The sequence below is a fragment of the Ranitomeya variabilis genome, chromosome 1 (assembly GCF_051348905.1).
Source record: "Ranitomeya variabilis isolate aRanVar5 chromosome 1, aRanVar5.hap1, whole genome shotgun sequence".
In the NCBI taxonomy this organism is placed as follows: domain Eukaryota; kingdom Metazoa; phylum Chordata; class Amphibia; order Anura; family Dendrobatidae; genus Ranitomeya; species Ranitomeya variabilis.
The window spans coordinates 178,137,113-178,151,259 of record NC_135232.1 but is presented as its reverse complement, the minus strand read 5'-3'; the positions used below and the strand labels follow the sequence as shown (position 1 = coordinate 178,151,259).

Sequence of the window (14,147 nt, the reverse complement as noted above, 5' to 3'; positions counted from 1 at the left end):
CGATGTGATAGCATCGGGCCTCCATCTGGTATATTAAAGATGTGGTTTTGCTAGTAGGACTAGCAGCTGTCTCAAGAATGGAGCTCCGTCAGCACAAACAGGAATTGGGAGATGGTATTGCTTTTAAAGGGGTTGTCCACTAGTAGAGTAATTTCTTCTCATCCCTCGTGTTTGGCCCCGATAAAATAAAAACAACTACACTCACCTCCCGTGCTGGCGCCGTTCCAGCAGTGTCGGCACTCTTGTTCCCAGGGAGCTCGTGCGTTGTTATGACATGTGCGCCTTCTGTTCAATCAGCGCTGGTGCAACTGTCTCTTCCTTTGAACGTATGTAAACAAGAAGAAATGGAAGCTGCGGGAGCCCCAGGAACGCAAGTGCCGACACCGCTGGAACGGCGCTTGCACAGGAGGTGGGTATAGATGTTTTTATTTTATCGGGGCCAAACCTGACGAATGAGAAGGGGTTCTCTTAAATAGTGGTCAACTCCTTTAACTACTTTATATGTCAGTTTTGAAAATTAATGGGCAAGCATGCTAGAAATATACAAGGTGGGATAACCCTTTGGAGGGGTTAATTAGCAAATGTGGCAATCTGTGTCTTGCCTTTGGTCTTGCTTCATCAACAAAACTAGTGGCCACCTATCAGAATTTCTAGTTAAGCTGAAGCCAAAGAAATGTAACTTTTATGCTGGAAACATATAATAATAATAGTATAGTGAATTATATAAGGGCGATGTTGATCTTTTCACTGTTAGGAATTCACTTTTAACAATAGTCATTGTCTTATGTTTTTTCCCCGATATCCATTAACTTTCTTTTTTTATCCGATTCTTCCAGCCGTCCTGAGAAGGTGTGTCTGTGTCCTTTCCTGCCGGCTCATCCTCTCAGTGTTTCCACATGTTTATACATTGTTCAGCATCCAGCTGAGGTGAGTAGAGCTAAGGGGAGAGTTCAAGGTCAATCACCTTGTCTAGTCCAGAACTGTGGGAAAAGATGGAACTTAATCTCCCAGCATCTCCAACCTCCTGCTGTGCCCAGGGCTGACATATTAAGTGCTCTTCTTTTTAACCGTTTACCTGTCATCTCCATATCATTTTTGTGTGTGTTAAAGATGGTAAATAGTTAAAGAGTAACTGTTGTTTTAATTTTTATTTCAGAAATCAATAGTATATACGATAATAAGCAACTTTATAATATACCTTACCAGAGAAATTTGCTTCTTTCTCTCCCAAAATTGATCAGTCATTATCAGAATTCTCAATTTTGAGATCAAATCTGTATACAGTGAAGACAGACTCTCCCATTACTGAGATAGGAGATGGCATTTACTACTGATAAAATTCTATGTACAGTAGATAGGAGAAGGGCGAAGGAGAGAGGAAAACCGTCTCTAGCTTCTCCTTCCACCTGTCTGCATAGAAGTGTATGTGTAGCAAAAATACCTAAAGAAATTAACTGGAATATATAAGTTGGTGTTTATAAAACCCCAGATTAAAACATAATAAGCAAATACCCTTCGGTCTCTGAATCAACAGCAAGTAAAGTGCTGTGGAATATGTTGGCGCTATAGAAATAAAATTATTATATTATTATTATAGTACATGAAAATAATACAGGGAGCTTAGTTAACATAATTTTAATTAAAAAAAAAAAATGTAAAAGCCATCCCACCACATCACGGATAATGTGGAAACAGCAGAGAACACACCTAAATTTCAGATATTTATGTCTTATTCTTTTGGTACATATATATAGATGATAAGACAAGTTCCTGATTCAGCTGACACTGTTTTCTCTTAGTATTTGGTCCAAGCTCAGTATCTAGTATCTGCTCCGCCCCAGACTGGGGACCTCCTTATTCACCTATTTGTGACACATTTGGAGACCATTAGGCTCTTTTATTTGAGGGTAATGTTTCATCAGTGATCTTCTTGTTCAGCATGCCGTGCTCTAAGCTCTTAGACAAAGTTTCCTTTTCATTTTTAGGACAGATTTTATAGCTACCTTGGGATTTTTCCTCTTCTTTATTTGTTTTATGTGAATGTATAAGGACTGTTAGAAGAAGGGAAACTATCTGCTGGATGCCTGACTGTCATTCCCATCATAGTCAAAGAAGACTCGAACCCCATGAGTGTCTTTCCTTGTCACGCACTGGAAACCACTGTCCTGACGCAACCTTCTGTTTTCTCCTCTCATCGCACTGACGTAGTTTGCCATGACATCCTCCAGCCGTAGATTACATTTTGTGTTTCTGGTATTCAGCATTTATCAGTGTAAATGTGTAAGTCATGAAGGCAGCTTGCGACATGCAAACCTTGTTTATGACAAGAGCCTAGAGAAAAGTTCCCATTTTCGTACTTAAGATCTTCCGTGAAATGTTCTCCACATTGTACTATTGTAAATTTGATCTCGGAGTAGTCATAACTCTGTGTCTGTGCCGTTACTGCATGTCAGAGGATATTAATTAGGTAGAGAAAACCGGTTTTGTTATTTTGCTTTCGGGATGACACAATGTCAAGAACATTGTGAAGAACAAGCTCAAAGAAGATTTTGAACCTCAGCTTTAGTAGTTTAATAGCCTCGCGAAGAGTCGGGTTTACATGATAAGCATTTGCTTCTTTCCAAGTATTTTGGAATGGTCTATTGTAAAGTGATAAGTCTCCTATCGTGGGACTATAAAGGGAGTCTCTCAGATCCCAATAAATCAAGAACAGCAAATCACAGTTTGAGAAAAGTCATACCTTTTATTTTAGAATCCTTTGGCATATTTTAATAAATGTTTTTTTATTTCTTAATGCTAATCGGGTGGTCTTTGGGAATGGCCGACAGCCGTGTTTTACAGCCCTGGTTTCTCATGGAGGCAGCAGGGTCTCTACTGAAATCTCACGCATGCGCTGTTAGCACTGATGGAGAACAGGCTGCAGAAGAACTCCAGGATAAAGGCTCTTTACTCATGCTGCGGCGGAGGCGCAACATTTCAACAGAGACAGCGCTGGCTCCTATGAAGCTGTCAATCAAACAAAATTTAACCCCTTTACCCCCTTGGGTTTTTCCATTTTTGCGTGTTTGTTGTTTGCTCCCCTTCTTCCCAGAGCCATAACTTTTTTTATTTTTTCATCAATATTGCCATATGAGGGCTTGTTTTTTGCAGGATGAGTTGTACTTTTGAACGACATCATTAGTTTTACCATATGTTGTACTGGAAAACGGGAAAAAAATTCAAAGTGCGGTGAAAATGCAAAAAAGTGCAGTTCCACAATGTTTTTTTTTCTTTTTTTTACCATGTTAACTAAATGCTAAAACTGACCTGCCATTATGATTCTCCAGGTAAATTTGTAGACACCAAACGTATAGATTCTTTTTTATTTACCGTATATACTCGAGTATAAGCCGTATACAAGATTTCTCTCGCGTATCACCCCTACTCTGGAACCCTCTACCACAACACATCAGACTCTCGCCTACCATCGAAACCTTCAAAAAGAGCCTGAAGACCTACCTCTTCCGACAAGCCTACAACCTGCAGTAACCACCGATCGACCAAACCGCTGCATTACCAGCTCTATCCTCGCCTACTGTATTCTCACCCATCCCTTGTAGATTGTGAGCCTTCGTGGGCAGGGTCCTCTCTCCTCCCGTACCAGTTATGACTTGTATTGTTTAAGATTATTGTACTTGTTTTTATTATGTATACCCCTCCTTACATGTAAAGCGCCATGGAATAAATGGCGCTATAACAATAAATAATAATAATAATAAGCCGAGCCGAGTATAAAAAGAGACCCCTAATTTTGCCACAAAATACTGGGAAAACTTAATGACTCAAGTATAAGTCTAGGGTAGGAAATGCAGCAGCTACTGGTAAATTTCAAAATAAAAATAGATACCAATAAAAGTAAAATTCATTGAGACATCAGTAGGTTAAGTGTTTTTGAATATCCATATTGAATCAGGAGCCTCATATAATGCTCCATACAGTTCACGATGGGCCCCATAAGATGCTCCATACAAAATACGCCCCATATAATGCTCCATAGAAACATTTGCCCCATATAATGCTGCACAAAAGTTGATTATGGCCCCATAAGATGCTTCATAGAAACATTTGCCCCATACAATCCTGCTTAAAGGTTGATTATGGCCCCATAAGATGCTCCATACAAAATGCGCCCCATATAATGCTCCATAAAGTTTATGATGGGCCCCATAAGATGCTCCATAGAAACATTTGCCCCATATAATGCTGCACAAAAGTTGATTAGGGCCCTATAAGATGCTTCATAGAAACATTTGCCCCATATAATGCTGCATAAAGGTTGATGGCCCCATAAGATGCTCCATAGAAAATGTTCCCCATATAATGCTGCATAAAGGTTGATTATGGCCCCACAAGATGCTCCATAGAAACATTTGCCCCATATAATGCTGCACAAAGGTTGATTATGGCCCCATAAGATGCTCCATAGAAACATTTGCCCCATATGCTGCTGCTGCGATTAAAAAAATGACATACTTACCTCTTGTCCTGAGCAGGTGGGGATACTGGCACTTGAGATATTCACCTGTCCCCGTTCCACCACCGGGTGACGCTTCATCTTCCGCGTTCTCTGCAGTGACTTTTCAGGCAGAGGGCGGCGCGCACACTAAACACGTCATCGCACCCTCTGACCTGAACGTCACAACCACAGGATGCGGAAGACGGAGCGCGTGCGGCGGTGGAATGGGGACATGTGAATATCGCAATGCTCACCCTCCCCCGTTATACTCACCCTCCAGGCGCGGTCCCTGCTTCTCCGATGCGATGGTCTTTGACACCGGCAGCTTGTTCCTGTGTTCAGCGGTCACTGACACCGCTCATTAAAGTAATGAATATGCGCTCCACCCCTATGGGAGTAGAGTCACGTCCATATTTATTACCTTAATGACCGGTACCATGTGACCGCTGAACATAGGAAGAGCTGCGGGCGCCGGAGAAGCAGGGACATGCAGAGACGCGCCGGAAGAAAGTGAGTATGACTTGACAGCTGCCGCTCCCCCTCCCTCACCGACCCCCTTGGACAATGGCTCAAGTATAAGTCGAGAGGGGCACTTTCAGCCTAAGAAAATGAGCTGAATATCTCGGCTTATACTTGAGTATGTACGGTAAGTGGTGAAAAAAAATTCAAAGTTTGTCAAAAAATGAAAAATGTCATTTTCTGAGACCGATATAGTCTCCATTTTTCGTGATCTGTGGCTGGGTGAGGCTTATTTTTTGCGTGCTGAGCTCACGTTTTTATTGATACCAATTTGATGTAGATGCGATGTTTTAATCACCCGTTATTAAAGGGAACCTGTCACCCCCAAAATCCTGGGTGAGGTAAGCCCACCGGCATCAGGGGCTTATCTATAGCATTCTGTAAAGCTGTAGATAAGCCCCCCGATGTATCCTAAAAGATGAGAAAAAGACGTTAGATTATACTCACCCAGGGGCGGTCCCGCTGCTGTTCTGGGTCCGGCGCCTCCCATCTTCATCAGATGACATCCTCTTCTTGTCTTCCTGCTGCGGCACCGCCGCAGGCGTACTTTATCTGCCCTGTTGAGGGCAGAGCAAAGTACTGCAGTGCGCAGGTGCTGGGCCTCTCTGACCTTTCCCGGCTCCTGCGCACTGCAGTACTTTGCTCTGCCCTCAACAGGGCAGATAAAGTACGCCTGTGCAGGAGCTGCAGCGTGAAGACCAGAAGAGGACGTCATCTGATCAAGATGGGAGGCGCCGGACCCTGACCAGCAGCGGGAGCGCCCCTGGGTGAGTGTAATCTAACGTCTTTTTCTCATCTTTCAGGTTACATCGGGGGCTTATCTACAGCATTACAGAATGCTGTAGATAAGCTCCTGACGCCGGTGGGCTTACCTCACCCGCGATTTTGGGGGTGACAGATTCCTTTTAAACTTTAATGCACTGTTGCAGCAACGAAAAAAAAAACTAATTCTGGCAGTTTGATTATTTTCTTGCTGCACCTTTTACCGATCGGATTAATTTTTTTTATATATTGATAGATCGGCATATTGTGATCATGGCGATACCAAATATGTGTGTTTTTGATATTTTAATTGTGTTTTTTTGAAAGGGGGGTGATTTGAACTTTTATATTGTTTTACATTTTTTATATATATATTTTTTTTCTTACTTTTCACTGCCTTTAATGGGAGACTAGAAGCTGAGATCACTTGTGCTACACATCACTGCAGCCCTGCTATGTGTAGCAAAAATGCCCATCTCCTGCAGACCACGGGTTGTTAATCGGTGACCCATGGTCATATGAAAAGGGCACCGATAGGTGAGGTTTATGACGTGCTTCTGGCTCGTACATATTAAATGCCACTGTCCGAACTTGACAGCAGCATTTAACATGTTAACAGCCGTGGGTGGATCACGATCCACCTGCGGCTATAAGGGGCACATGTCGGCTAATGAAATCAGCTGACATATGCCCGGAAATGACGCGGGCTCATCGCTGAAGCCTGCATCAAATGTAGGCAGTAGACCTTTTACGTACCTATACGTCCAAGGTCATAAAGGGGTTTTAAAGAGTAACTGTTGTTTTAATTTGTATTCGTAAATGAGTAGTACACATGAAAATAGACAACTTTATAATATATCTTATCAGAGAAATGTGCTCCTTTCTTCTCCTGAATTGATGTACTCAATTCATGGGTAAAATCTGTATTCGATGAAGACAGACTTTCCCATTACTGAGATATAAGATGGCAGTTGGTGCTTTTAAATTTCTATGGAGAGGGGAGGAGCAGCTAGAGGCACAAACAGACGTTATGGCTATGTGCACATGTTGCGGATTTAGTGCGGATCCGCAGCGGATTGTTCCGCGCAGAAACGCTGCAGATTCGCACTGTGATTTACAGTACAATGTAAATCAATGTGAAAAAAAAAAGCTGTGCTAATGGTGCGGAAACGCTGCGGATTTAAAAAAAGTGCATGTCACTTCTTTTGTTTGGATCTGCAGCGTTTCTGCACCCTTCCATTATAGAAATCCGCAGGGGTAAAAACCACACAAAATCCGCACAAAATCCGCATCAATTCCGCATAAAAACCACACAAAATCCGCATAAAATACGCAGCAAATCTGCACGTGCGGATTCTACCAGGAGATGCGGATTTTGTGCAGAAAATTCTGCACCCCTTTCCGCAACGTGTGCACATAGCCTATGATGCAAGTTCTCCTGAAGCAACCGTTACAGTTCTCTATAGAACTATATGAGCACCAACTGTCATTCCCTATCTCAGTAATGGCAATATGTTTGTGTTGACTGAAGACATAATTTTCCTGTGATTTGAGAATTTTGAGAATGAATAATCAGTTCAAGAGTAGTGTTGAGCCCACCCCCCTAGTGTTCGAGTTTGGTTCGTCGAACGTTCGACGAACACCGTCGGACCCCATTGAAACCAATGGCAGTCAAACACAAACACATACAAACACATAGAAAACAGCTTAAGGCTATGTTCACACGCTGCGGTTTTTGCTGCGGATCCGCAGCGGATTTGCAGCTGCGGATCCGCAGACGTTTTCCATGCAGGGTACAGTACAATGTTACCCTATGGAAAACCAAATCCGCTGTTCCCACTTTCCTTTTTTCCGCTGGAAAATCCGCGCTGATTTTCTGCAGAAAAAAAGAAGTAGCATGTCACTTCTTTCTGTGGATTCCGCAACTGTTTTCCACCTGCACCAATAGGAAAGTGCAGTTGGAAAACCGCAGGAGAAACCGTACAAAAAACCGCAGGGAAATCCACCGCGGTTTTGCACTGCGGGATTTCCAAATCAGGATCTGAAAAATCCGCAGCAAAAAAAGGATGGTGTGAACAAGCCCTAAAAAGTGCCCAAAAGCTGACAAACTGCTCAGAAGACACAAACACATGGAAAAGTCACAACTACATGTAGTCATGCAAAAAGAAAAGAGGTGGAGGAGTAAAAGGAGGAGGAGACACAGATATAGGCATGTCATGCCCTTCTAAAATCAAGAAAAGCTGGAGTAATAATATAAAATCACCCTACCAACACCCAGACGTCGTGACAAAAATTTTTTAAAAATAAATATCTTTAGGTAGAATGGCAGCGGGTCCATTCAGAACACTTTCCTTAGAAGACGTAGTGGTACCCCCGTTGGGAGTTGTGCCAAAAAAGGAACCCAATACATTCAGACGACTAATCCACCATTTGTCATATCCAAGGGGCAGGTGAGTAAACGACAACATCGATGTGGAACCAAGTACAGTACTATGTACTGTACCTCCTTTGACGAGGCAATCAGGCGGGTCAAGAAGTTGGGAAGGGGCACCCTAATGGCCAAAACAGACATTGAGGGGGTGTTCCGGTTACTACCTGTGCCTCCGAATAGTGTCCTCCCATTGGGCTGCTTCTGTGAAGGAGCATACTACTTAGATCGCTGTTTGCCCATGGGGAGCTCCATATCCTGCTCACTATTTGAGGCATTTAGTTGCTTCCTCGAATGTGTCTTCATGGACGTTTGTAAGGCGGAACATATTATCCATTACCTCGACGACTTCTTATGCCTGGGCCCAAAAGATTCGCCACAGTGTGAATACACGCAGTAGTCCACCTGTGAAGAGAGAGCTAGAGGGAGAGTGGACACCCCAGAGCCGAGGGGTTAGATTGCGAAAGGAAGAAGGCGGTGTAGCTTGCTTCATGGGTGGGGTACTCTGCTGAGTAGCAGAAATTGCTACTAGGCCCAAAAGGATTTCCTGGGCCAGATGCCGTTAAAAAATAGTACTTAGGTAAACAGGCGGTGTAGCTTGCTTCATGGGTGAAGTACGCTGCTGAGTAGCACTAAATTCTACTAGGCCCAAAAGGATTTCCTGGGCTACATGCCGTTAAAAAATAGTACTTAGGTAAACAGGCGGTGTAGCTTGCTTCATGGGTGGGGTACTCTGCTGAGTAGCACAAAATGCTATTAGGTACAAAACAATTTCCTGGGCTAGATGCAGTTAAATATTAGTAATTAGATCAACAGGCGGTGTAGCTTGCTTCATGGGTGGGGTACGCTGCTGAGTAGCACCAAATTCTACTAGGCCCAAAAGGATTTCCTGGGCTAGATGCCGTTAAAAAATCATACTTAGGTAAACAGACGGTGTAGCTTGCTTCATGGGTGGGGGACTCTGCTGAGTATCAGAAATTGCTACTAGGCCCAAAATGATTTCCTGGGCCAGATGCCGGTAAAAAATAGTACTTGGGTAAACAGGCGGTGTAGCTTGCTTCATGGGTGAAGTACGCTGCTGAGTAGCACCAAATTCTACTAGGCCCAAAAGGATTTCCTGGGCTAGATGCCGTTAAAAACTAGTACTTAGGTAAACAGGCGGTGTAGCTTGCTTCATGGGTGGGGTATGCTGCTGAGTAGCACCAAATTCTACTAGGCCCAAAAGGATTTCCTGGGCCAGATGCCATTAAAAATAGTACTTGGGTAAACAGGCAGTGGGTGACTGGGCTACTCTGCTGACTAGCAGACATTGAAGCTTTGGAGCAGACCTCTGAATCCCAGGCCATAGTATGAGTAAACAACTCTGCAGACGACCTCACCCACCTGGAACTGACGATGGCAACGTCATGTAAAACACAGCAAGGGGACTGAATAAAGAGTCTCCATTTTTTTCCAAAAATTCGGCCACAGACACCACTTAAGTGGCATCAATTTCGCCAGAGTTTTTTAAAACGGTTGGTGAGGTGATTTTCAAAAATCATCAAGCTTTTAGTCTTCCCAGGATGACACAGGGGTAGAAAAGTCCTTGCGGATCTAGGATTTGTTTATCTTGATGAACGTTAGTCTGTCTACATTGTCACTGGACAGCCGCGTGCGCTTATCTGTCAGCACACTACTAGCAGCGCTGAGCACACGTTCAGCGAGAACGCTGGCTGAGATCTCCAAGGCATGAGTGGCGAGCTCAGGCCATTTTTCAAGATTAGAAGCCCAAAATGAGCAAGGGTCCAGTTCCACAGTCATGGCATCGATGTTAACTTGGAGATACTCTTGTACCATCCTCTCTAGGCGTTGGCTGTGCGTCAGACTTCTTGTCTCCTGTGGCCTTGCAAAGGATGGTCTAAAAAAATCTAGAAACGATTGGAAAAAATTGCTGTTACCACCAGATACAATGTTACTGTTACGGTTTGAGTGATGACTCGATAGTCCCACGGTTGGCAAGTTAGAACTCAGAGATTCACTACGTGCACCACTGGTGTTTTGTGGAAAAGCAGATGTTAGATTCTGTAACAGTTTCTGCTGATACTCCTGCATGCGTGAATCCCTTTCTATGGCAGGAACTATTTCGCCAAACTTACTTTTGTACTGGGGATCTAAGAGTGTGGCAACCCAGTAGTCGCCATTACTTCGGATTCTGACAATCCGAGGGTCATGTTGCAGGTAGTGCAGCAAGAAGGCACTCATGTGTCTTGCGCATCCAGGAGGACCAAGTCCTTGTTGTCTTGGTGGTGGCGAGGTGAGAATCATGCTTCCTTCCTCTGCCCTCTCCCCCCAACCTCGCACAACAGAAATTTGATCAAGGTCTCCGTCATCTGATGAGTCTTCCATGCCCAGTGCCAGTTCGTCCTCCACTCCTTCCTCGCCTCCTGCACCTTCCTCAACAGTTTGGCTGCTACCATACGCCCTCGGTAATCCCTCTCCCCCAGCGTCCAATGCCAGCCGCCTTGGTGCTGCCAACCGTCTGGACCTTGGAGATATTATCCCTACCACATACGACTCCTCCTGTTCCTCCTCCTCCTCCTCTTGTTCCACCACCTGACTCCGAATACTGTTTAAGGTGTGCTCAAGCATGTAAAACACCGGAATAGTCATGCTGATAATGGCATCGTCAGCACTATACATCTTCGTTGCTATTTCAAAACTGCAGAAGGGTGCATATGTCCCTGATCTGAGACCACTCCTGCAGCGTGATTTGCCACACCTCTGGATCTCGTTGGCCCGGGCTATACGTCATAACGTATTGCACCAGGGCTCGTCGGTGCTGCCACAGTCGCTGCAACATGTGCAGAGTTAAATTCCACCGTGTGGGCACATTGCATTTCAGCCGGTGAACTGGCAGGCCCAACGACTTCTGTAGAGATGTAAGTCGTTGAGCTGCGGGATGCCAACGACGGAAGTGAGCACACAGCAACCGTGCCCTCTGCAGAAGCCCATGTAGTCCGGGATAGTGGGATAAAAATTGCTGGACAACCAGGTTCAAAACGTGAGCCATACAAGGCACGTGTGTGACATTGCCCTGGCAAAGGGCCGCAACCAGGTTTGCAGCATTGTCGCACACGGCCTTCCCTGGCTGCAGGTTGAGTGGAGACAACCATTGATGGAACTCGGTCTCCACAGCTGACCACAACTCCTCAGCTGTGTGATTCACATTTGCCAGACATTTCAATGTAAACACTGCCTGATGCCGTTGAGCCCTGGTGACAGCATAGTAAGGAGGTGTGCAGGATTCCTTCTGCGCAGTTAGAACGCGGGTGGCATTACCAGACAGGCTTTGGGTGCAGGTGGAGGACCGAGAGGAGGTTGAGGAGGCAGAAGCAGTGGAGGAACTTCTAGATACAGAGGATCGATGAGCAACTCGTGGGATGGCAAAACTTGGACAGCAGCCCCTTCCCCTGATGTCGCCATAGTTTCCCAGTGCCCAGTCACCGACATGTAACGCCCCTCTCCATGTCTACTCATCCAAGTGTCTTGGGTGAAATGCACCCTGTCACACACAGAGTTTCTCAAGGAAGTGGTGATGTTGTGTGTGACATGCTGGTGTAGCGCAGGCACAGCTTTCTTTGAGAAGTAGTGGTGACTGGGCATCTGGTACTGGGGCACTGCGATGGACATAAGGTCTCGAAAATCCTCTGTGTCCACCAGGCAGAAAGGCAGCATTTCTGGAGCCAATAGCTTGCAGATGGTGAAATTCAACCTCTTAGCTTTGTCATGGCTAGGAGGAAATGGTCTTTTTCTTGTCCACATCTGAGGGACTGAGGGCTGGCTGCCGTGCTTAGACGGAGTTGAGTAGGGTGTCCCTGGCAAACTGCTGGTCTGTGAGGAAGGTGCAGGCGGAGATGTTATGTTTCCTTGATCAAAATTTGGTGTCGATGTCAGAGAGCGCTCAACACCAGCAGGTGTTTCTGTTATGGTTTCCAATGGCAAGGAAACATCAGAAGCATAGAATAAACGGACAAGCTCTCGGGTGATGGAAACTAGAGCTGACCGCGATGCTAAACCTACACACCACACTAGAAGTAGCCAGGGGGCATTCCTGCGTTGTCTCTAGATGCCGCGCGCCAGCCGGAGAACTAACTACCCCTGGTAGAAGAAAACACAGTCCTGGCTTGCCTCCAGAGAATGTCCCCACAGGAGATAGCAGCCCCCCACATATAATAACGGTGAGAGCAGATGAAAAGACACACGTAGTATGAAAGCAGATTTAGCACAGAGAGGCCCGCTAACTAAATAGCAGAAAGATACAACAGAGGACTTCGCGGTCAGCTGCAAAACCCTTCAAAACACCATCCTGAAATTACCTTAACTCATGTGACAACTCATGCCACTGGAGTGGTAATTTCAGCCCAACAAGAGCTTCCAGCTGCAGAGATTCACATAAGTGCAAACTGGACAAAACATACAAAAATAGACTTAAGGACTAAAGTGTCCAACTTAGCTGAGCAGAAAACTGGGAGCAGGAACATGCAACAGAATCACTCTGGATACATTGATGGCCAGCATTAGAATGACTGAGGAGCAAGGTTAAATAGGATACTCCCACATCCTGATAGGAACAGGTGAACTGAAGGCAAAGCTTGCAGGACACCAGTACCACAAGAGACCACCGGGGGAGCCCACGAACCGAATCACAACATGTTTCCACTTGCAAATGTCCTGACGACCTGCCAATCACACTGGCTGTTGCGGGTAAAGAAGTGGAAGGTCTGTATCCAAAACCATGTGCGACTGCTGTCCCCACAGTCACAGAGGATGAAGAGGACGTGGATGCACTTGATGGAGCAGACGGTGGTTGACCTGGCCCACTAGGCCGCATTGTGGCACAGTGAGCTTCCCACTGCAACTTATGCCTCATATCCATTTGACGGTTCATGCATGAAGTACTCAAGCTAGTCATTTTTTGGCCTCTACTGAGATTTTGTTGACAAATCTTACAGACAACATGAGTTGGGTCATCCTTTGCGATGTCAAAAAATGCCCAGGCTATGCAAGGCTTAGAGCCCGTGCGACCTGAAGAGCCACCACGACTTCTGCTCAGAGGCACAGTTGGGGTTGAGGATGCAGTTGTTGACATGCTTCCAGTACTCCGTCTCTGTCCAGGAAGGCCCAACGTAACTTCATCGTCAGACTCGTCACTAGCATCCTCCACCTCCTTTGCTGACCTCATTGACTGGCGGACTGTGGGTTGACAGTAAGTGGGGTCTCCAACCTCGTCATCATCATCCTGTGTGTTCTCATACCCGTCGTCCTCAGAGCCAACCTCTTCCTGCCCTGACCAAAAAGCAAGTTTTCGTTCCAATCAAGTATCTCAGTCTCATCATCATCTTCCTCATTGTCTCCACCAACAGGAGTTAGTTTGGGAACGAGGGTCTACATTATGCTCAGAACCTTCTTCATCTGGGCCTGGATCCGACTCACAAAGATTCTGGGCATCAGTGCAGATAATTTCCTCGTCTGGATTCACAGAAGCTCTGGAGCAGACCTCTGATTCCCAGGCTATTGTATGAGTAATCAGCTCTACAGACTCAACCATCTGTGCTACCCCATGCTCAGACGGGCGGCTGGAGACTTGGGAGCTGTGAGGAAGCAAGTGCGGTTGGGGTGACAACTCTGAGGACTGGAGTAGTTGTGATGTTGAAGTTGACATGGAGGAGAGCCCACTTGAACGAGCACTTGATATCCGTTCAAGCACGTGCTGTTTTTGTGCCTCTTCTGGAATTTTTGGCGATGCTCGTAGCGATGGTCGTAAGAAAGGGATCATATCAGATTGTCCACGAAAAGAAGTAGACATCTTACTTTGGCTGGAAGATCGTCTTTCTTCTGCAGATGTTACTGTTGCTTTACTACCTACCCCATGGACACAACCTTTTTTTCCCTTTCCAACACGCC

General features: G+C 45.4%; 1 protein-coding gene across 3 annotated transcripts in view; it reads left to right on the top strand.

Annotated features, from left to right (window-relative positions):
* The window catches only part of DTWD2 (DTW motif tRNA-uridine aminocarboxypropyltransferase 2), a 313,298-nt gene that overhangs the window by 124,216 nt on the left and 174,935 nt on the right, over positions 1-14,147 (top strand). For all 3 annotated transcript variants that reach the window (XM_077290776.1, XM_077290783.1, XM_077290792.1), the window contains one exon: positions 837-927. In XM_077290776.1, the coding sequence (XP_077146891.1) occupies positions 837-927 (91 nt within the window). The remainder of the gene's footprint in view (positions 1-836; positions 928-14,147) is intronic.